This window comes from Argiope bruennichi, chromosome X1 (assembly GCF_947563725.1).
Source record: "Argiope bruennichi chromosome X1, qqArgBrue1.1, whole genome shotgun sequence".
In the NCBI taxonomy this organism is placed as follows: Eukaryota; Metazoa; Arthropoda; class Arachnida; order Araneae; family Araneidae; genus Argiope; species Argiope bruennichi.
The window spans coordinates 45,867,033-45,892,501 of NC_079162.1; the positions used below are offsets into that span (position 1 = coordinate 45,867,033).

Below are 25,469 nucleotides of genomic sequence, written 5' to 3' on the forward strand. Positions count from 1 at the left end.
TCTCGAAGACCATCAACAAGGCGCAAGGTCAATCACTTCAAATGTGCGGACTGAACCTAGAAAATCCATGTTTTTCACATGGTCATCTGTATGCTGGATGCTTATTAGTCGTACAACCAAGAAATTTGTTTTTTCTGAAGACGGAAAAACAAAAATATTGTCTATCCTAAAGTACTTGAATAAGAAAGTAATATATATATAGAATAAATGTTATTTGCACTTCTCCTTTATATATCATTAAATTTCAATGAGTTTATTCATTGTCGATAAGAAAATAAATATCATTCTCTCTGCCATTCCTAATTAAACAAGACAGCTATTTTAAATTTCTAACAATATTTCCAAAATTATTTTTTCTGCGGCAGCAACATGCCGGGTGCCAGCTAGTATAACATAAATATATATATATCAGTTCAAGAAATACTTATAAAGTCATAAAGAAAATCCTAAACAATGCATAGTAGTAGTGATAAGTAGCTGCACATTGATTCTTAATATAATAGCGTATCAAAATTTATTCTTTAGTCATACTATAAAGTGCTAAATTGACACATTAAGTGGATTGTACCTAAATGAATACAGTTTTTAATATGGCAGCACTCAGTGTGCTAAAGAATGTTATATGTTGTATTACAGTTTATATATTAATGTAAATTCAGTAATACTCTATATTGTGAATCCATCCAACTTTCAGAAATAATTTGATGTGTATATATAAATATATATACACACAGACAATAATACATACCACTAAAAGCGTGAATATAATTTAATTTTATTAATTGAATGGGTGATTTTTTCCCCTTAATTTTCCTTCTAAGAGAATAGACGATTTTTTTCCCTCAATATTTTATTAGGTATATATATTCGCTATATAGACGTTCAGATTACTAGTTATGGTTCTGATGAAATGCTAAGTTAATCTATCTGAGGATGCTGAAATTTATTAAAGCAGCCCTGGCCTCCGCTAGTTCTTATTTTAAAAAACATCTTAAGGAAAAAAACATTTAAGAAGAGGACACGAACACATTCTGCTTTAAAAAAATGTTTTTAAAATACTTGTAGCTTATTTAACACTAGTTTGCTCAATCCATTTATTTATTATCCATGTAGTTGCCATTTGCAAAGCATAAATGAAAGTATACATTTTTTCTCTGTGATATACTGTTCAAAATTATATAAAATTATATACTGTTCAAAAATATTTAAACATTCAGTCTTTTTTTTTTTAATTACAAAGATATAAGCTATTTTATAAAAATAAATTTTCCCCAGTCAACTTCAGATTTTAAGACATTCATTAGAATAATGGTTTAATATATTGACTGGAAAGCAAATTAATGTTGAGTTATCTTAGCTGCTTTAAATTGGGTAGGATTTAAATAAGCATGCTTCAGTTTCGTTTTTTTTTTTAAATTTATTTATTTACTGTGTATGTTTAACTTTGGAATTGCAACAAGACTTTCCTTATAAAATGGACCATGAAAGATCGTTCTACCCCAAAGGTTGTTATAATTAGTAAAAATTTCAAGGCCCAGTTATATAATGTCTGTTAAAAAAATTTGATATTGTTCTCTAATAATTAGAATTTAGCAGTATCTACCTACTTAGTGCCCTCGCATGTAGGGGACAATATTTCATCATATTTTGTCATTTCATAAATACAGAAGTTCAAAACACTGTTTAATAATATTTAGTGAAAGCTAGAAAAATATAGTATAGTAGAACTCTACTGTCACACTTCCCATTTTGATAGGTAAGATGGGCCAATTTTGAGGTCTCATCAAAAGCCTTACATTGGAAAAAAGAAATCTGATATTTTACCATTGCTATGATTTGTTGCTTATCTGTTCTGTTTTAAGAAATTGATCAGATTTAATTGTTTATATCACACTGAAACTTTATAGAATTTCCCAGATCTTTACTTTTATTACATGAAAGCAGCTTTTCCAATTCAATTAATTGCAAAATTTTTCAGTGATTCATTTTTACAGGAAGAATTAATATCCATCCAGAAGCAGATTAATGGCGAGATTCGTAAATCACATACTTTATTAATGCATGACTATAAGAAACACGTAACGACAAGGTATTTACATATAATATTTTGTTCAGAATTTGATCATTCTGCTCAGGATATATAGATAATATTACTCCACGTAGTGAGTCGAATCCAAGAACTATTGGTTTCAATGCCGATCAAAATATTTTCTAAAACTTTTTGCAGCGAGAATAAAACTCATCCAATCTAATGCTTTTACTGGTACGACATTTGGCGGAATCCAGAAATAAAGGTCTGTGTTCTTTTTCAATAATCCAACAAAAGGGCCAGCAAAGTGCGTTGTTACCTAAATATATATATAAAAAAAACAAAGGAATCAAAACATAAATTATTTGAAAAGTATATACGTTAAAATGAAAATCAAGGACACTATATTCTACTCATTTCTTGCTCCTTTTTCTATTACCACTGTCGAATACTTACAAACGTTGGAAATTCTGTAGGTAATACAATCATATGGTTTTCATAGTGTTATTGCATAAATTTAAAGGCTATTCTTGGAATTTTATTTGCCATGCCTCCGTTTAAAGAGATATTTTGAAATCTGCCCCTAATACTAAGGAATTTGGACACTTCAAATACAAAATGAAGTATATAGTATAATTTTTGGAGAATTTTCCTCCTTATCGATCGATAATATGAAAATAACAGTATATATATATATATATATATATATATATATATAATTAAAATTACAGGTATTTTTCTGTTAACTGACATTGGCAGGTTCCCGGTGTACTTCAAAATTATCCTCAATTATGAAGTCTTTCTTTCCAAGTTTCAGCTGCATTTTTGAAATTTCATTCCATTTCCACTCTCTTAAATAAAATTGCTTTAAAAAAAAGTAGTCGTTTTGTTTTTCCAAAAAGCGGCTAATTTAAAAAGCGAGTTTTTTTTTTTTTTTTTTTTTTTCTTTTCTTAAATTAACATTAAAAAGTTTTCGGGTAACGATGTTGATCTAATTGAAAAAGTAAGTTTTACCAAACAAAATAAATAAATCAAATCATAAAAAACTTTTTTCCCCCTTCCTGGCCAACAGTTTTCTGGATACTTTTGAGAAATATATCCCAATTTTGTAAGGAATACGGTGCTGTCTGTGTTTCAAATATGGTAAAACTCTGAAATTCTACACTTTTGAGTGCTCTCGCCGATTATCCACTATTTTAATATGCTCAGAGTTTAATTATTATTACTCTATTCATTTTTATCTCTTACCTTATACCTCTCTTTTATCTCTTACCTCATGATATTTATAATAATGGATTATAAATTAAGAAATAAAAAGTACAAAGTAATTAAAATTTCATAAGATCTGTCTTTTGGTTCATTAATAAAAGTGAAATTTTAAAAACGCCTTTTATTATATTTACTTATTTATATGTTTTTTGAAATGGTATAAATTGACCTCATGGAATAGTTTCAATACATATTTAGAACCAACCTTGTTTATGCTATACTGAGCTATCTGATAACTCTTATCGGAGAAACAAAAACGTCTTCTATTCCGTTTCGATTAGTTGGGTGGGAGACTTGACCTCTTTTCATACCATATTTAGAAATCTAAACCAAATATTTCGCATAATTGTCTCAAATCTTTCATGTATTTGCCTGTTTTGAAATCAGTGCCTCAGATAGTAGATTTCTTGATCTCAAGTACCACCTTTGCAAAAAAGCTACAGGATATTTAAAAAAAATATCGATGTTGCTTTATACGAGTAAATTGTGATATTGTAAAGATGATTTTATCATTATCAAAACCATTACAAAATTAAATCGGAGGCAATGTTTCGTATGTTAAAAACCATGCTTTCTATCAAGATTTAAATAGAATGAATTTTAAAATGCGATTGTAATTTAATTTATATGGAATTTGTGCATGATTTCATATTTATTTGGAGCACTCCACATCATAACACATTTTACAAACAAAGCATGCTTTCTTTGCAAAGGACATGAGGAGTAAACATAATAATCTTTTATATCGATGATGTTTCATTGCATTTACCTTAGTTATATTATCCCATTTTAAAGCAACATGAGGCGTAATTTGGTATGCATCTCTCAGTTTTCACTTGTGATCATAATGATGGCGACGGCATCAGAACTGGCATTCTCTCCAAACTTCCACGCGAAACCAGTAGGTGGATGCTTAATCCTCGACGCCATGAACTATGTCCACATATACGCCAAATATTTGATAGAACTCGGAAGCTGATGCCTTACCATTAACCCATGCTGTTCTTTTAATTTCATTTAACCTTTCGTAACATGTCGAATACTTTAATCTTTAGATTACTGGAGAATGAAATCACAAAATATTATTTTAAAACGGAAATTCTTGTGGAATAACAGAAAATGCTTTCTTTTTTTAAAAACCAATCGATCGACTATCTAGCTATCAACTTTTATTTTTCGCCATTTAAAATCGTACTCAAATGCACACTAGTTGTGATAAAAGGACCGGAGCAATACAATGAGCAGAAAATTTGTCCACGGATTGATGAGATGACAAACACATTAGTTACGTGTGGGGACTGAAATCTTATTTAATTAGTGACAGAATATTTTTATAATTCTTTAAGCAGAGAGAAAAATTCTACCTTCACAACATCTATGTCATCTGTAAGGAAAAGATATAATGAAGAGTTTCCTCTATAGAATAAAAAATAATTTTTGATATTTTATAAAACATATATCAGTTTTTGTATAATATGTGTGACGCAATTTATCAATAAAATATAATTTATTATATGTTGGGAAAATAAAAATAAGTAAGAAATTTATGTATTTATATATTCACCTGCATATAGCCTGACAACATAGAAATACATTTAAAAGCAACACATAATAATGAAATAGGAGGAATTACTATGCGTTATTTTGTGTCTAATTTTTCATATAATATCATTATCGTGTGGAAACATTTTTTCCATGAGAAAGTTGTAACATTATGAGTCATCATCACCAGATTTGTCATGATGCAGCAACTATTCGTTTATTTGCAAGCGGATTATTCTGTCAGGATGTGTTGTTATTATTACTTCGACGAAAGTTTTCGAATGATTGAAACGACCAGAAATTTCGAATGCTTGCTCTAGCAACAGTTAGAATGTCATAAACAACAAAAATCGAAACAAAGCTGCAGTATCAATGTGGCGACGGCTGAAAGTTCGATCGCATAATACGGTGCTTTGACGTCAGCAGTTCGTTTAAACTGTAAATCAATTTCGCTTGCGACTGTAATGATTATTTATTCCTTTCACACGCCAAATATTATTGCGCTAAATTAATAAATATTTCCGACTGCTCGTATTTATCTTTTTTTTTTTTTTTTCATTTTGAGTAGCACTAATAAGTTGGCAATTTGCTATATAGTAAGGTGGGATATGAGAGTACCGATTTTATATCACAAATTGATTTTAAATTCAAACTTTCCTGCTTTCTATATTGTAATATTCTTGCAAAATGTTCAATGGAAGATTTTATGGTAAATTTTTCAATACTCTAATGACGTGATGAAATATGTTCATATCAACTATATTTTCTTCTAATTATTCGAATTATTATTATTAATTCTAATTATTTCACAAACTCAATATTAAGTGCAAGACTTTTTTCATGCTTACCATCCAACCATAACTGGGTTAGCTGGTTCCACATTGGTTTTACAAGCTCAACTTTGAAGTATCTTAAATGGTTGTTATCTAGTTTCAGTTCATGGAGAGAAGGCATGTCATCAAACATATCCTTTGGCAGGGATTTTAACCTATTGAAACTGAAATCAAACAGACAAATTTCATCATTTTTTTTTATTTTTTATTTTTTTTTTTTTTTTTTTTTTTTTTTGTTCTTTGAAAATAACATACTTTTATTATCATTTACTGTGAAATATTTTGCCAAGCTTGTCATCATTTTCTTGCATGCATTACTTATTTGCATGTCAGGAAACAAATCCTCGAGCATTAATAACGCTTTAATGAATATTTTTCCAAATTATTTTTCGTAGTAAGTAAACAAAATCATTATCCTTTTTTTATTATTCCAATCATTATTATTAGAGGAAACAGAAAAAAAATTAGTGTTCTTATAATAATGAAAATGAATTTTTGACCAAATCTATCGACAAATAAATTGTCCAATATTCCACTCGCAGCCTGATATGAATAAAATTTGAATGTGGTTTTTGGATTAAAATTGTAATATCAGTACTGAGTTCCGATTTCGATCCATCAAAGGATAGACGGCTTATCCTTTCGTACGTGAAAATTAAGAAACGGAAAAAGCAAGTCCGATTAAATTCTTTCTTTGGAGGATGGTTCCAAATTTAATAATTACATCAGTAATTTTATTTAATTTTAAAATTTATTTATAGCAATAAATAAATTAATAATAATAGAGTTTATTCAAATAATGAAACAATGACGTGACAAATGTAATTGCACATGCTAGCTTACATCTAATTACACATTGTCTTATGTTGTGTCTTGACGGCTCATCTTTTTTCTTCCTTCAAAATGAGGAGTAGGTGCTGTGAGACTTTGTAACATAAGAGCCAATGTTGAACATGCAACGCAAAGCCTTTGATTATATTGCAATGGATTCCAAAATTAAATTGCCCTGGCACAATTGACGTACATCTCGTATGAATTTGATATATTTCATGTATTAACTCCACCCATCATTACAAAATTTTGTTTCTCAAAATTAATAACATGCAGGGAGTTAAAAAAAATGTAAAATTTCCTAAACATTAAAAAAAAAATTTACTACATTATCTCAAAATTAGAAATAGCTTGCTTATTATCTCACCAACAAAACATTTCAAAGATAGTTTAAAACTGTAATCATCATTGTTTTTTGTTTAATGTTTCCACACTTACTGCAAAAAAAAAAAAAAAAAAAAAAAAATGTAGAGAACACCTAAATCGGTTTTCAAATTTTTAATCATCTCTGCATTAATTTACTATTCATTAATTATGATTTATTTCAGAAATAACTGATAACTGTTCTGCAAGAATAATAAAAAAGAATTCGACACTTTGGAAGTGACCTTGTATTGGTGATGGATTACGTAAATATTAATTTAACTAAAGTACTATAATAGATAAACCTTGTGGTTGCGGTGGTTTTCATTTTGTGGTTTCATTTAATTGCGGTTTCCGTTTAATAGAGTGTTGCATTGAATGATTCAAAAATTAAATTTCTAGAAACTCTGTTATTCACAATTCATTACAGAACAACACAAGTAGCAATAAGTAGAAGCATAATTTATATTATAAAAGTTAATTTAGCGTCTCTTTTGGTTGCTTAGCAATAGAGTATAAAAACAGAAAGTCTGGTGCCTAAAGTCTGGTAACAGAGCAGTAACAAACAAATTACTAAAAGTACAAATATTACTTCGAGGTACATTCTTCGATTTTTGAGGTTTCATAGTCAGTTTTATTTATAAAATATATCTTTTATATTTATTAATTGAAGTCATGATTAATTCCAATTTTACATTGAAAAATAATGTTAAATCTAATTAATGATAATACAAAAAGTATTTCCCGAAAATTTCATACAGTTTATAATATTTGATAGAATTATGGTAAATAAATATTTTTAAAATTTGGTGAACATTTTATGCTATTTGAATAAAAAATGCTTTCTTAATTACAACAAAACTGTAATTGAAAGCATTAACTTAAGGCAATTTATGCCACGGCTTTTTACACTTTTATCGTTTGCGTTCTTTTTCCCATACGTAAAAAATTTGTGATGTTCTTTAATGAATAGGTATTTCCCATAGGTGAAAAACCTCACTGTGATTCGCTTTCTTGAGAAATGTTTTTCACAAACCTTAAATTCAAAAATAAATAAAACCAATGAAAGTGGTACCCCTGAAACTTTCTCCCATATTTCCTAACAACGCTATTATCCCCCTTCCCCTATATATGCTATAAAAATTGTGAAATTTGAGCAATGTCGTGAATTTCATGAGTCATTGGATTCTTCCGTATATGAGCATTTTGTGCTTCGTAGTTATTGTGAAAAAAAAAAAAAAAAGTATACATTTTGGCAGCCTTTTTCTGTCCATTTGAAACCAAACATTGACACAACACTACAATTTTAGTAACAAGATCACATCCCAAATTTCATTTAGAAATCATTGCATTTTTGAGTCATCTCGTTTACATGCATGAAAATTTTTAGATCAGTCAACTCATAGACCGATTTGGTTCAATATTCGATACCGCATGTATTCGGTCTGTATTTTAGATGCTGGAATTGTGTATATATATATATATATATATATATATATATATATATATATATATATATATATATATATATATATATATATATATATATATATATATATATATATATATATATATATATATATAAATAGGTTTTGTCGTTATTGTGTTCACTTGCCCTCTGACACAGACAGATTTTCTGTGAATTTGATCGAAATCTACAGATCTGATGTACAGACTGCATACCAAATTTCATTTGTCTAGCTCAAAGAGTTTTCTAATTATCGCTTTCACAGACAAACAGAAAAAGTAACAGGCATACAGACGTAATTTCAAAAATCTATTTTTCGGACTCAAGGAGATCTGAATCCTGAATTTCGACTTCGAATATTTATACAATTACAGTACTTTTTCTTTGTATACTTCGTATATGAGAAGATAGAAATATCCGAAAGGAAATTTATTTATAGTTTTATTGACATCCGTAAGCCAAAAATGTGAAAGAAGACATTCCTGCGAGTTTTTGTGTGCCCAGCGGTTTAGGAAGCTCTGATTTTTACGACCACTTCAAAATAGTATGGCTGCTATTTTACTGTAGCTTAGGAAGTTAAAGTAAGACTTACCTTAAATCCAAATTCCAAAGATAAGTAGCTGGCTGTGGAAACATCGATCTTTTCACTTCCGTGATGTAATTATTAGCTAAAGAACAAATAGTAAGTTTTTTGATGTTTTTAAAGGCTTCCGGATGTACCCATCTGACCGCAGAATTGATAAACTGGATAAGTCTTAATCTGGGAAAATTTCCAAATATTGCTTTCACCTCAAAGAATTCAGAATTTTCAATGACAATCTTTTCCAGTTTCTTCAATGAGGCAAGTATTGAAATATTCCATGCAAAAACAGAAGAACTGTCATACACTTCAAAACTCTCCAAGGTGTCTTCTACAGATTTGAAAGCTGAGTATTGCATCTCGGGAAGATTGAGAAGTTCTACAGTCGAATGGGAAAAAATTATTTTCTGAATATCTCCCTTTTTTATACCACCGAACATATCTCCTGGTAAAACATCCATCGAGACATTGCGAAGTTCGAATGTATTTATACTTTCTGTAAAATTTTGCAAAGTTTTTTTGAGATTTTCAACTGGTAGAAATTCTCCTTTGCATATTACGTAGTTTTTTAGACTTCCATATTTTACATGAAGTAAGCTGCATGAAGCAGTGTAGGTTGATGAAGCAGCTTCCAGAAATATTAATAGGAAGAATACTGGAAGACATTTGCAGATCATTTCTTTGAATGGGTAGTAGAAATTCTGGAACAAAATTAGAAATGAAATGTAAATAACAATACCTTTTTACTATATATTCTTTTCCTAATACAATATTAAACCTTTAGTTTTTTAGGGACTGTTTAAAAACGATGAACAAACAAAAGCGAAGAATTATAGAATTTTATTTCAAAATGGATAAACCATATATTTAAACCGTGCAATATAATAGTATAGATATGCTTCTTAATAAAATTTCACAATCATTTTAATTATGTTATTAAACTTGTATTTTCAAACAATATTGATAAAATTTAAAATATTTTAAAACAAAAAATTCCTATTATTCTTTTTAAGTAATTGTACAGCGTTTAATGATATTTAGAATTTCTTTATTGGAATCATTCTTTTCGAATATTCGTATATAAATAATTCCTGTTTCTTGGACTTTTATCTCAGAATTATTATATCAAAGTATAATAGTGACTACTGAATATATTTCGATATTTTAGATAATTTTACTACAATAGATAAAAATTAAAATGATTATCTTTATTGTAATAATCCTTTTTTTTCCCCTTCCTTTTTAAGGAAGTTTCAAAGAAAGTGTTTAGATTTTTAGATTATCTATTTATTCTGTTATTTTAGTTGTCGATTTGATTTTGGATGAAACGCCGTGAATTGAATTGAGATCATTAAAATATTTTTCCTATACTTTTTGGAGATTAGGTATCGAATTTTTACAATGTTATATAGATATTTTAAATATTCAAATGAATAAGAATAAATTAAGCCAAAGCAAAACGCGTACTAAAGAGATTTTTTTCATTATGTTTTTGAATGCAAATATGCGAATTTTTAACTTTTAAACTAAGAATAGATGAAGCCTCAAAGCAATCATTTAACGTGAAAAAGCAGTAAAATTTGTGCTTTCCTTCTTTCATTTCGCTGAAAGATAAGATCTATGGTCCCTTCTAATTAACCTGTTTTTGTCTTCTCTCATTAGCTATAAATATAGGCAACACACTTTAGGTGATACAACAGGATTGGAAAGCAAAACTATCTATACGGTGATTAGAGACAGGTCAGATTAGTTCTGCGTGGGTACTGAAATCCTATTCGTTATCAACCTGCCAAATTGACTTCGAGATCGAAAGTGGAAATCTGGCATATAGATAAGCAGTTTTTCAATTCCGCTGGTGGCAAAACGGTGATGGTGCGGCTTCATCACCGCTGACTAGGCTTTTCCACTTGTAGGAAGCTCAGTGCTCATAATAAAGTCTATTTTGCGTGACTCACAGTTCCTATATAACTGCCTATATATAACGGTGAGCCAGCCGTTCAAATATACCGTATATCGCGATGGGAGATCCTTTATTTTATTTTGTTTGTAGCAAATTATCTATCTGAAGCAAATGAAAAAATTCTACTTTTACACCATATTTGATGTGGCAGTAAAATTAGTGATTGGTATGATTAATAGTTTTGTTTAACTTGCTAGATAAGTGTATTATTTTTGAAGCTACATAAGAGGTTCGAAGGACAGAATATTCGTAATTCTTACAAATTATTATATGATAATAGGGACGACTACAACCCCTATCCTAAAAAGTACATTGTTGAAAATATTCATTATAATTTGAAAAATAGGGAATATTTATGTAATATATATAAGCACACATTTTCAATTAACTTCATAAGCAAATCACAAAGTATATTTTTAAATTTATTAAAAATTAATTTAATATTTATTTCGAAAGATAATTCGCCTTTTTAGTTTTTTTAGCCTTTAAAAAGTGCTTAGGGAGTGGCGATGTTTTATAATATTCTTTTCTATCAAGTGGAAAATTCAGTACCATCAGCAAGACATTTCGATGCAGATAATGGCTTATCATTCCACCATTCAAGTATTAGATTAGAAGCTGAAGTATGCATGTTTGGAAGTGTTTAAAAATGAAACTGCTATCAGGAAAAGAGCAGCTCATGAAATGCAAAAAATGTTGATATATTGTGTAGAAATCCATATTCCTAAAATCTTTGCCAGGAATATCTCGAGAGAAAGTTCCTGATTCCAAAACTTTGAATACATTTTTGTTTAACGTGAATTAATAATTGTTCTTGGCTATCAATATTTAATATTAATCTATATTCGGGGATAATAATAATAATACCTATATACAAGGGGTGTTCAAATGCAAAGGTACGAAACGACACTGTAGGTATAAAGGAAGACTTTATTCAAAGTATTCACCATAGACCTGAGCACAACGATTCTATTGATTAACGAACTGGAGGATTCTTTGTCCCCAGAATTCCTGTGGCCGTGACGTGACTCAGGCCTCTACAACGTCCTTGAGTTCGCCGTCCAAGGTCCGCTACTTGAATTCCTCGCGCACCGAACCATTAACTCCCATGTGCACTATGAGACACTCCGGAGACAACGCAGGGACATCAAGTACAAAAGACCTGGGCTACTCACGGAGGGTGTGATTCTGTTCCATGATAACGCGCGTCAACACGTCTCCAGGGTCATACACGCGGAACTGGCCAAGTTCAAGTGGGAACAGCTGGACCATCCGCCCTACGGCCCGGCTATGTCGCCCTGCGATTTTCATGTGTTTGGTCCCCTGAAAAAAAAAAAAAACATCTGAAAGGTAAGCGCTTCAACTGGGAAGGCGAACTCAAGAAAGCTGTGAAGGACTGGATATCGTCACGGCCACAGGAATTCTAGGAACAAGGAATTCTTCGGCTCGTTAATCAGTGAGGTCGTTGTGCTCAGGCCTATGGTGTACACTTTGAATAAAGTCTTCATTTATACCCACAGTGTCGTTTCGTACATTTTCATTTGAACACCCCTTGTAACTTATCCATTCACCCTAATAAAAATTTCGGTATATTCTCTAGAAATCCATATCCCTAAAATCTTTGCCAGTAATGTCTCTAGACAGAAATTTCCTAATTCCAAAACTTTGAAAGTATTTTTTGTTTAACGTGAATTAATAATTGTTTTTGGCTAAAATATGTAAGATTAATCTACATTCTGTGAAAATAATAATAAAACCTGCATAACTTGTCCATTCACCTTAATAATTAATTCCTGATTTATATGTTATAATTGTTCTAAAATAAAATTTCAGACGGGTAACAAGGTTGCATTTTGCAAATCCGGAAATTTTGAATTTCAGAACATAAGAAATCCGAAATTCCGGCAACATTCGAACCAATGTTGTTCTTGGGATAAGCACTCATTTGCGACAGTAACACATTCATCAAACTTCTTCAGAATTCCTAAGAGAGGATAATTGCAATTCTCAGCAAGTTTAATTGGATCGTGATGGATTTGGCTTTCTTTACTCTAGGATATCCGGTAAATACTCGAATAATAAAAGGAAACATTTTCTGACTAAATTTTCCAATAGAAAAGTCTAACATTTTCTATTCTACATAAATATTTTACCCTAAATACGACCAATTCTAAAACTCGCATTAATTTCACAATGAAAAATAATCAATCAACAAACTGTATATGTACCGATAAGAATAGCCTTCTTTTCCAGAGAAATTTTCATGTATTTTTTTATTTGCAATCTTGAATACAAAATAAACGGTAATTAACGAACTAGAAAACTGAATTTTTTTCCGTTTTCTGAAATAATACGTTGTTTAGAAGGAAAATAAAAGAAATTTATCAAATATAAAACTTAAATATAGAATAGAAGAAAAACTCATAAAATTCCATCTGATATTACATTAATTAACAGATTGGCATCACTAAAAAAAAAAAAAAAAAAAATGTAACTTTTTCTGATTTGTAAAAATTTGAAAGCTATACAGAAATTTTAAGACAAAACACATCAAATATTAAAAATTATATTAATTTAATAATAAAAATTAAACCAATTAACAAAAAAATAAGATGGTAGTAACAAATTATTTCTTTTCGTTGTTTATCATTTCTTGGTAAAATTTCATCGTGTTTCACTTTTACATTAAGAAAAGACTTCTGAGTAAAAAATAAAAAGCTTATTAGCTCATTATAATGCTTTCCTTTCAATGCATTGACTTTCTCTTTCTATTTTTTAACTATCAAAGGATTCTAAGAATGATAACAAATGCAATCTACTCTTCATTAGATAAAAACTTGTTATGTTAGGATTTTACCTTATCAATATTAAGAAAAAAAATTGAACCGGTACAACACAATGATTTAATTTTGGCCGCATGCCATTTCATCATTGCAAGAATAATTATGAAATTGATTTAAAATAAAAATAATTGTGACTTACCCAACGTATCCTAACAGCTTTCACTCAACCTTCTAAAGAAGAAAAAAATCCGATGACATCACAAAAATGATAAAACATGAAAAACAGAGCTCCATGGAAGTATTATGCTAGTAATTTTATGTATATCGTTATGTTCACAACTCTGATGTATTCAAATAAAAAAATATGAACAAAAATATTTCATAACTTCTAAAAAAAATGAGAAGAAACTTTTACCGAACATGCAAATTTCTAATTAATAAATAAAAATAGTAAGATTAAACAAATAATTAATTAAATTAATCTATTGCTCAAAGAATCTCTGCTCAAAAGTATTACCAGTAGCATAGAGCAAATCTTACCATATCCTTTGTTTAATATCACACGTCTAGGTCGAGAACATCTTAAGATACAGAAAGTTGTGAAAAGTTTTTGATATCAATAATTTATGACATTTTACGAGCTTTAGTAAATAATATTATCAGTAGTCCTTCTCTACTTTTGTGTCTTATCTTATTTTGAAGTCTAATGCCAAGTACAAACTGTCAAATGTATATGACAAAGATAGACTAGGAAAAAATTCCCTGCAACAACAATTAACTTATTTGATATATATATATTTTTTAACTTTCAAGTACTATGAAAAATGCTATCATCTATTCAATATAAAGTTGTCATGGATATGAAAATTTTACCTCCTTGACATGTTATGATTCCATGCATAGGAATCATACATATCAAGGAGGTAAGCAGTTGCAAAGAGTGACAAAAAAGCGAACGATTCTTTTTAATTGTATAAAATCATTTTATGATCCTATGAAACTGGGTGTTTTATTTTTGGATAGATCTATATATTTTTATTATAAAGAGAAGGGAAGGGATCCCTCTGCAATAGGGATGGTTCTAATTGCAGAGGGTACTTACACATTTTTAAAATGATTTCAGTGCTATTTAGTTAATGCTTAAAATATAGAGATTGTTATTTCGGATGTTCGATCTAATAGTCCCCCCTTCCTTTTTTTTTTTTTTTTTTTTTGACTATACTGTTTATTTTCGGATTCGGAAACCATTCACGCTTTCGAGAAAACGTTTATTTCGTCAAAAAGGGGTGAGAGGAAAGATAAAAGGAGGAGATGTTAATATTTAGCAATAGGGCGAACTCAGATTATCCGTGGAATTTAGGAGGTATTCTTAACCTGTCATCTTTCTATTTACAACCCTTTACTGAAGTAAAATCATCGAAAAGTGCTAGTCTCGTGATCCTGAAACAAATAGTACGTATGCATCGATTTTTTTTTTTTTTTTTTTTTTGATAGAAGGGTTTTTTATAAGATTTCTGAATGTATTCATTACCATTTCTCTTCTACTACTTTCCGGAGTTTATCAATCTTGGTGGGTTTGCACTTTTTAACGGACTAAAGGTGAATAGGTGAAACGTCAGGAAACTTCATAGGAATATGTTGAAAAGGTATGTATGCAATAGGGGAGCAAGGAGCTATTGTAACATGCACATTGTGCAGTTGCTGTTTTTAAAATTTTTAATCGGAATTTTAGCTAAATATGATTCTTATGACGGATCCCATTACGTCAACTCGGTCAGTAACCAGGCGAAATGAATAATGAGAAGTTCTAAACACGTAATTCATTTTAGCTAGTATGTGGAGAAAAAGTATTTTGTAAATTTTAATTTTAAATAGGTTAATTGATCGTTTTAAAAATGTTTCTACTTATTTAATTTATCTTTGTATTATATTTCAAAAAGCTGCTTTTTTTTTTTTTTTTTTTTTTTTTTACTAATCGCAATATTTTTCTATAAATCAGCAAGAATTTCCAAAATTGTGCAATGGGATAGGCTGTAATAAAATTTTGCGCCAAGTTATAATATATCATAACTTGTGAGATTTATCTTTATTTGTGTTTGATTCATGCATTTAGACTTTCTGCTTTAAACACTTGTATGCACCCTAAAAGATCAGATCTCTCACTAAGGATTCACCTCTGAAAAAGTCTAACGCAGGCTCACCTAATCAATAAAGAAATCCTAACAGAGGCGTCTGATAACAAACAGTGGAAAAAAAGAATACGACGATTTAGTTAATAAAAAATTAAAACAAAAAGGAAGAATAAAAGAAAGGGAAATATTTAAAAGAAACAAAAGAGGAAACAAAGGAAAAAGGGTGGCGAAGAAGATTTTGAAACAACATACAAACTCTGAAAAAAAAAAAAAAAAAACTTTGCTGTAGCTAGTGCAGATGTGTATAGCAACTCTGACGATCTCTATATTCGATAAAATGCTAAAGTATGTGCTACAGAAATCTCCCTTATTACTTATTGTCGAATGGCAACAGTCAAATGTAAATAAACCAACTTTCGAATTTCAAACTGCTTTAATGAACGGTTTTACATCTGTGCTTAATTCAATGTTTCTTTTAGCTAATTAATGGAACTGCAAAATATTATTAGAAATGCTCAGGAGAAGATTCGTCATGTCGCCAAAAACTCCATTCAGTTAGAAGAAAGACGATGTAAAAGAGTCGATGATAGAAACAAAGCTCGCAAATAAGTTTAATCGTCGCCAGATAGGTAGTCGTTACAATTTATTTGAGGAATGTTTATACGTTCATCTCACAAAAATGGTTCTTGCATTATCTTAAAAATAAATAAATAAATAAATAATGATATCAGTTTATTTCTCATGTAATTTAGTTTTTAGCTTTATTTTCAATTATTTTTCTTAATTTAATTTCATAGACAGTCTGTAAATCTATTTTTAATGTTATGATGAAATTTGTACTCATTCTCGAATCATCCAATTGCGCGCGGTTTTGCCAATCATTAGTTACGAAGTAAGATTTTCCCTTTCGCTTTTATTTCCTAGTAATACACTTTTCAGTTTGCATGTGCAGTAATTTGGCGTAAACTGGTTCAATTAAATTCATGTCTTTCTGTCGTATCGAATAACAAAATGAATTTTCTAATGTATTCTATATTAGTCGCTTAATAGTCTAATAAGTAAATAATCTGGACAAACAAGCTGGTCGCCAAAGGCGGCTAGTATGTTATGTTACCGCATATTACATTATCATCCCGTTATGAAGCCGTGTTAAGGTTATTTTGAGACAGGCCACATAATTTTGAGCAATGGTCAGATGAAGAGGATAGCGCCTGAGCTAGCAGCCTCTCTCCTCTTTACGTGTCATAGCATCGAGGAAGCATTCAGCCTTGGCTGATTTAGAGTATACCAAGCCCACTTACACAGTGGTTCTTCGGCAAAATCGGATTTCAAACCAGGAAAACTCCGTCTCCAAGGCCAAAGCATTAGAAACAAGCCAATGTGGCCCATAATTTTGATGTAGGACAATGGGCATGCTTAATTTACAAAATGTAGTTCAAAATGTATGTGATAGGAAGCAGTCTATAACTTACTAGCTTAACTGTAATTCTGATGCAGGTTGACTTTTGTGAGTTGATTGATTAAATAATTTTATTTTTATTTTACTATAAATCATTTAATATCATATATTGCCGCTATGCTAAGTGATAATAATTACTAAATGCCTTATATGCTTTAGTTAATAAAAGAATAGCAGAGAATAATCATTTCAACTATTTTTAGTTTTATTGTTACAACATGCTCCATATCCCGGGCAAGTTGTATCAACTAACAAGTTTTGGAAATTTATTACTAGTGACAAAATTAACAAAACTATTGAACTTTTTTTTAAATATTATTATTTTATGCATATTATGATTGAATAGTTGAGCTATAAAAAATTAATTATAATCGCAAAAACATTTAAAAATATAAACATTTTTCAAAGAATTTTACAACTAGCCCCAGTTTTGTCTACCTGTATCAGTCTTCATTTTTTTTCAAGGAATGCAGTACACTTTTCGAAGTATGACTTGTAATTTTGTTTCGACGAAGTTTCTTTCTTTAGAAGCTATTGGGATAAAGAAATGGAAATTCTGTAAATGTAGGATGTAAAATTTTCTCTAGATAGTACACTATGTGGATTTAAACATTTTTTTCCATTCTTATTTTTAATATCGCATTGCAGAATAACTCTGCGACAGTTATAAAACCCTTACTGAAATTTATTTCGTATTTACGGAATCAAGTTTTTCACTCCTGTTAAAAGAGTTTACAACAAAGTTCTACAAATTTATCTGCGTTGAATAACATGTCTAGGCAAAAACTGGTGAACGTTAGGCATTTTTAGCTTCTTTTTTTAAGTTGTAATTCTTGGTTTATTATTATATTGACGCTACAGATGTATTTAAAGGCTTTGCAATTGATTTCTGTGTCGGTGAATTTTCTCTTGTTACCAGCAGTTTAAATTTAGAAACATTTGAAATGATTCATACCTTTTTCAAGTATTCGTCTGAAGTCTTCCCATGAAGAAGTAATGATTGAGCATTTCCCCCCTTTTTTATTAATATATTAGTTGTTTTGCACTTAAAAATGTAAATATTAAACTTTGAATCATAGAATAGAAATATTTCTGTTCGGAAAGCGCACAAAAAATATTTTTCAATCCAGTTTTTTAACAGGAGACATTTTGTAAGATGAATAAAAGCAGCAGATGATATTTTTCACTTCAAATAATAAGCTGAGGCCAGAATTTTTAATATCAAAAGCTTCGGCTTTTTTTTTTTTTTTTTTTTTTTTATCTTTATCGAAATTTTCCTAAAAATATTTTCAACTGCCAAAGTATCATTTTATGAGATATTTCCAAAACACGGTACAAACATTTATTTCTTTAAATATTGCACCTCGACATATACTTCCGTTTCATTTCATTTCATTCCGCTCAATTACAAAGTTCCATAAAATGTTGGCTTCTGTAGAAACAAAATTAAAATTAAGTTTTATATGGCTTCCATAGTGTGTAAAAAGTAATAATATAAAAAATAATGTAAAAATACCAGTTAATAAAATATTTCCTTTACATTCATTAATGCGAATAAAGTTTCATGCTGCCGGCGTCCTAGCATAGGGGTAGCGCGTCTTCTCCGTGATATGGGCACCCCGGGTTCGAGTCCCGGTTTGGGTATGGTTGTTCTTCCGTTGTTCTATCTGTGAGATGTGTGAATGTTCCCTTCTGTAAAAAGGGGTTGTGCAAGCGAATGAGTGATGCGTTAGTAGCAAAGTCGTACTCTTGGCCCTAGTTGGCGCTACTATAAAAACAAGAGACGCTCCCACTCCGGCTTAAATCGCTGCCTTCGTTACAGCGGGCTTGTCCGTGGCAAGTGCCATAAGAAACAACAACAATAAGAAGTTTCATGCTTCTATCGACAAAATTTGCAAAAATTTTATCTAAATTTAGAAGGATTTATTTCCTTATTTGCATTACTAATTTAAACCGAAACATTTACCTCAGGAATGTAAATTTATTTAATGCATAAAAACTGTCATAAGTAAATATCTGTCTACTAGTTCATAAAGACTTGAAAGAACTCACGCATTATATTTATTATTCACTTTCACTAGCGGACATTAGCAAATTCGACTTAATAAAAAAGGATAGACATTGATGATAGACATTAAGTATAGTTATGGAGTAATGCAACAACGCAAATTTTTAAGATAGAACAGTAAAAGTTTGTGTGTGAAGAATAGTATTTTACTAATCGATATTTTTATAAGGGCTGTATAATAAACTGATTTTTTAAAACTGTTTATCACCTACCTCTGTTCATCACCTACCTTCGGAGTGTATTCATACACCTGTCTATCTCATTCAATACAATCTTATAACTAGAACTATACGTCTAGTTGCAATACGTAAGGAAAAAAATTCATGTACTATGCTTATAAATAGATAGGGATGTAATTACGAGGAACGCGAATTTTTCTTCGCAAGGAACGTCAGGAGCCTCTGTGCAAGTTCAAGGCATTGCAGATATTAAGTAGTGGTATTTACGACGTTTAATGGAGGGATGAACCTCACAATAGTCTTGGGCCTGTGGCCTTATGTTGTCAAAATCCGCCTTTGTTTTTTAGATTTTGGATTAGCCGCTTTGGTGACCAACTTGTTAGTCCAGTTTATTGACTTTTCAGGCTGTTAAATTACTAATACGGAAAGCATTTTCTAATTTCAATTTGGTATTTAATGAAACTGAAAAACATGAATTTAATTGAATCAGTCTACTACAAATTGCTACGCATGTGAATTAAAAAATGAGTGTACTACAAACTAAAAGCGGGAATTAAAATCTTGCTTGCGTTGAGTTAATGTCTGATGGAAACAATTTTTTTTTTAAAAATCTTTTACATGACAAAAAAAAAAAAAAAAAAAACACGCGAAACAACATTAACTAACCTTTTCACTACTAACCAGGCCGTAACTACTAAGTTTTGACTCCATTCAGGAAGTCAAAGGGTTAAAAGCATTATTACAAATTGAATATCAAAATAAATTTTAGAAAACTGAAAATGTAACCGATATGATCAAAAAGGTAATTCTCTGAGTTTTAAGATAATACAAAAATCCATTTTGTGATATAATAGTTAAGGAAAATATGAGCATCCATTTCCATTGGCAGATTAAAGCGATTATCTGTTTGGCAACCATACACTTTCACTGCCACGATTTGCACCTGATATTCGGACAGTCTAATTAGAATATCCTTTCTTTGCTGTCCTTTAACTAAAATGGCGAAAGAATCATCTAATTAGGTAGGCAGTTTGGTATAATTACATAGCAGGTTCGAACTATGGGTGAGTTATGCGATGGACAACATACCAAGTCTGCTTTCTCTCTCGATTAAAACATATGTTAGGCATCTATTTCTATGATCTTGATTTCTTTTAAATCTTTCACTGATTGAATGGAATTCTCAGCGAACTCTCTTTCGAGTATTTCTAATAATATTTTGTAGCTCGATTATTAACTAAGCGAAACGTTGAGTTAAGAGCATTTATAAGAACGTTCAATAAAACAGTTTGAAACTTTTGTAAAGCTTTTGTTAACATGTTGCAGGCATACAAAAACAACATAAGAAGATGCATTCAATCATTTCATATACACTGTCTCTAATTTTCCAACGGTTTTTCCGTCACTAAGTAATTTTGCACTTGTAACCTCATGTGTCAAAATAAACCATTATTCTTTGGCTAAGCCTTATATCTATATATATATGTGTGTGTGTGTGTGTGTGTGTGTGTAATGATATCTCTTAATCTAATTTAAATCTAATTAATTTTCTAATTTTTATCTTAATTTAGCCCATATTAATTCTTTTTCCCGGCCGATGCGCCATTTAATTGTAAACATGTTTTGATAGATGCTCTACTGAGAAGAAGAGACTTTGAAATTCAATTTATTTCATCTCGGCAGCATAATTTGTACGGATAAAAAGCAGTAAGAGGATACGTCAGTTTACATCATGACACAAGATCAAAAGTGACAGAACTTTTTCTCTTCAGTGATTTTACTGAGATTTTGATAGGGATTTCTTTTACACTTGTCAACTCAGTAAAGGGAATCTTAGGTATCTTTAAGGGAATGTTGTAAGCATTAGGCACTTTTATTCTTTCACTTAGAACGTGAGGTAATGCTGAAGTCATCAATTTTACAGAGGGAGTGTGGAATTAATTTAAAAAAAAAAGGGGAACTGGATCAGGAAATAAGAGAACTATTTAGAATGAAGTTAATATGGGTTAAATTAAGATATACGTTAGGATTTAAATTAGATTAAGAGATATCATTACAACTATATCTATACACACACAGGGCGATCAGTTAAGTCCTTTTAAGCTGTTTAAATTCAAAATGGCGCCTGGTATAGCAATGGGCGTAACGTGTACTTATAGTAAAGAGATTATGCTGAATTTACCCCCCTCCCCCCCAAAAAAAAACAGTTCTATTCTGTTCAACCAAAAACGATGACGCAGTTGTAAATATCTCATTCTTAGGAGAAACTCTTTTAATGATGAAGAAAGTATCGGGAGAAAGCTCGATTGAAATTTCTTTATGGTGCCCACTAAAGAGACCGACTTTTGTTTTTCGATATGTCATTGGAAAAAATTGATTCGACGGCATCACCCAACCCTACAAGGGAGGCTCTGGGCACTTCTTATACGGTCAAGGTTACCCCCAGAGAACAGAGCCAAGCCCAAGGAAATAACTCTTTCGCTTGCTCTCTAACAGAATAACCATTCAGGTAGCTAGCTACCAGCCGAATTCATGCATCGACGACCACAGTGCGTCACATATCTAATGTGTCACAACGCACGGCCAAAATATGGAGTTTTCAGCTGTCCATGATAAGTAAAAAGCAAGCAGAACGGCACTAGCTTCTCATGGAGAGCACCCTCGTTTATCAGTAAGGGAAGAAATAAAACAAAAAGAAGGTTTTGGTCTGGAAGGCAGACAAAATCACTAGGATACCCAGGATCACCTGAAAATGTGCCTCTGAGAGTAGGAATCATTGTAATCGCCTAATAACGGTTCAGTTAACCCTTAACTGGGGATGTGCGGCATGTGAGACCAATAGCGATGGATTTTCAGTCACCCCTATTCTATTTTTAGCTCAATTAAATGGATTGACCCTGTAGCTTCCTATTTTGTGATCTTCAATACACATGTACTTTTTCAACCGATTTCAGCGGATGCTTTTAAAAATAATTCAGTTATTTCTTTGAGCACGGTCTCTAAGACCGCACCTCCCTGTTAAGAGTCCCAGTGATAAACAAGGCTTAGCAGATGGCGCTAAAACTTGGACCCCGAAATATCATCCAATTTACTGATCCTATTATGAAGCAGTGCTCCAGACACTTTTAAATGAAGCAGAAAGCGGTTTTAGTGATAAGGATAACTATGCAGAAGAGTTTTTAGATGAAAGTTCGCGGTCAACTGATTCTGATATGTATGTTCAAACATAATTAACCCATCGAGCGTCGGCTGTCCAGCTTAAGAATGTTCTTAAAACGGCCGCAGTCAAAATAAAGGTTGAACACAATTTACTAGAAAAGAAATTGGCAGAACGTTCCTAAACCGGCCTGGTATGTTTTTGCTTTCCCCTGACCATTAACAACAGGGGGTAAACTTTCCCGCGTCTCGACCATCGCCACCCCCTAAACACCGGGGATTTTGAATAGGACTGACTGATCAATCAAGTAATAAATCTGTCGACGCAGGGCAATTGCCATGCGGTTTTTCAACTAAGAAGTTGGTTTTCGCTCTGAGAACTAAGAACTTCTCTTTTAATCTGCAATGTTTGCAGAAAATAGAATTTGTTCAAAAATAAATTTAAAAAAAAATCCGCAGTATGATTTTATAAATTTTTATTAGTAATAGAAAAATTTGTTTAATAAATTATTTAAAAGGAATTATCATTCATCAAATTGCATTACGAATATAATACATTCTTTTTACTGACATTCAGTGAATTTTACTTAAGTTTTTTCTAATTTTTAGTTGTAAGCCTTTTACTCGCATATTTGGTATTCGAAATGAAAATAGCATGATTTATAGCTCCCTGATTGAAATAAATTATAAAAAATTATTATTAATTTAAAAATACTACATTCATTTCGGATATAAATCTGTTATAATCTGTTATTGAAAATTATAAATAAAAATTTATAAAAATTTTTTGTTTATTTTTTGATTTTTGTTTTTCATTTCATTTTTTTAAGTTTTGAAAAATAATAAAACAATCTTTTGTCAATATATAGTAGGTGAATATTTTAATGATAATATGTTGATGAAAATATTATTAACTTGAATATTTTTGACTAATTATCTTATTTTGAAATAATTAAAAAATAAGTTGAAATAATAAATTTTTAAAGTTAATTTTAATGCTAAAATAAGAAAACATAGTGTTTCCATTTACTCACGAGGCTTATATCTGATAAAAATCATCATTTCATTCATATTTTTAATAAGTGAATATTTTGAATGTCAATTTCTTATATCATTCCTAATTTTGTCACAAATCTTGGTAAAAATGACTTATAGTCAGTGCAGAAATATTTTCATAAATCCAAGCATTTCTCTGGCGTTAAATATTGCGAAGAATCTTTCTTTCATCTAACTCCATCAATGAAATCAAAATTTCAACTGTACCCATTTTATTAAGTTACAACATTATGATTTTTTATGAAAATTCGTAAATTATCTCGTAGATAATTTACGAAAAATGAGACTTAGCTGCATGTGTCCAACAGTTAAGAATTACCCTTTCAGACTCTTGCTTCCATGCTCTTCATTTCTGAACAATTCAAACGAATTTCACTGGCAATATTTATAAGGTATTTCGCTGCATGTGAATTTCAAAAGGTAGATGCACAATAAAATAAATGAAAAACAATCTAGAGTAAGTAATCATAACTTCAATAACGTTTAAAACCAGTGAGTGAAAATTAAGGTTTTTATTTCATTGCAACAATAAAAATACTTGCTACAAATTTTGGCACACTCATTAAAATAAAACAAATTATAGATATTAATGAATCTGTAATTATTTTATTATTTTACCAGTTCCTTATTTTTCCAGTTTGTGCAAGAAGGGCAGAAATTCTTCATTTAAATGATCTTATCCTCCAGTCACAAAAATTGGATGGGAGAAAATTTGCTTAACAATGACATTACATATTAAGAAGGTTGTGCTAAATCAGAAATAATATATATATATAAGTTATTTTATATTTTTAAGAAAAATAGAGATAAGCGTGAATTGTTACATCATAGAATTAATTAGCAAAGACAGGTCGGAGAATCATGTTGGTGTGATAAAGCAGCAAGTTATTGGTGGTCTAGTCACAGATGACTCATCGTGGTCTCATGATGTTAAAATGTTCTCATAATGTTAAATGTCTCATGATGTTCTTATCATCTGTAACTACTTTTTATCAAAGCAAAAATAATATTCACAAATAGCTTTTTAAAAATTCAAACGCTACTATTTTCGTAAATTATGAATTTTTAAAGCATAGTAAAAATTTTAATTAAAATTTTTCCGTGGTAATTCGAAGAAAAGTAAATTAACTAATTTGACATTTGTATATTAATTTATCGAATTTAAGCATATTTTACATCAATATATTTCATTATGGAAGTGAAATTAAATTGTCTTCATTGTTGCTTCTATCATTTCAACCTAATTTTTTTCCATTGTTGATATCAAGATATGATCCAACTAATTATTTAATGCTGAGTATCTTTCAGTGGTATGCTTTTGTTAAAAATTCTGTTATACTTTAGATAAAGTTCAAGTGCAGAATCAAGCATTGGTGAAACATTTTTAGCTCATTTTTGAAAATTGCTATTAGGATTGCCCTTAGGAAGTGCATTAGAAATAAATTTCCTAAAGGAAGCAATTTTTCTATTGGAAACAATCTTCAGTAGTATCTGATCAATAGCCGAATTTCAACCAGAATATAAACAAATTTAGTAAGAAAACCCACTTGCATTGTATTAGTGAACAGAGAAATCGAATTTTTTATTTTATTTTTTAGTCATTACTTATTATTGAATATATTAAGAAATACGTCTTTAAATCTTCTATGAAAAAAAAACTTTAATGGATATGAAAATCAAAAATAGTAGAGCACACACTTTGTTTGACATAAAATCTAAAACTGATTAAAGAGCAAAGCTTAAAAACTTTTTTTCATAGAT

General features: G+C 30.2%; 1 protein-coding gene across 2 annotated transcripts; it reads right to left on the bottom strand.

Moving 5' to 3' along the window:
• Positions 1-2,040: 2,040 nt before the first annotated feature.
• Positions 2,041-14,280, bottom strand: LOC129958086 (chaoptin-like). 2 transcript variants are annotated; one of them, XM_056070273.1, is made up of 5 exons: positions 14,199-14,280; positions 13,858-13,889; positions 8,928-9,616; positions 5,689-5,837; positions 2,041-2,348 (listed from the first exon to the last, which is right to left on the bottom strand). In XM_056070273.1, exons 3-5 carry the CDS (start codon positions 9,590-9,592, stop codon positions 2,212-2,214), a joined length of 951 nt encoding a protein of 316 aa, XP_055926248.1. In that variant the 5' UTR covers positions 9,593-9,616; positions 13,858-13,889; positions 14,199-14,280; the 3' UTR covers positions 2,041-2,211. The 2 variants fall into 2 exon arrangements, with proteins under 2 accessions (XP_055926248.1, XP_055926247.1); XM_056070272.1 differs by having other exon boundaries at positions 13,858-14,231.
• Positions 14,281-25,469: the final 11,189 nt, after the last annotated feature.

Coding starts and splice junctions, on each gene's coding strand:
- LOC129958086 (XM_056070273.1), bottom strand. CDS start 9,592: ATGATCTGCAAATGTCTTCCAGTATTCTTCCTATTAATATTTCTGGAA. Junction 5,838..8,927: donor CTTTGGAATTTGGATTTAAG/GTAAGTCTTACT, acceptor GTTTGATTTCAG/TTTCAATAGGTTAAAATCCC. Junction 2,349..5,688: donor AACCCAGTTATGGTTGGATG/GTAAGCATGAAA, acceptor ATATATATTTAG/GTAACAACGCACTTTGCTGG.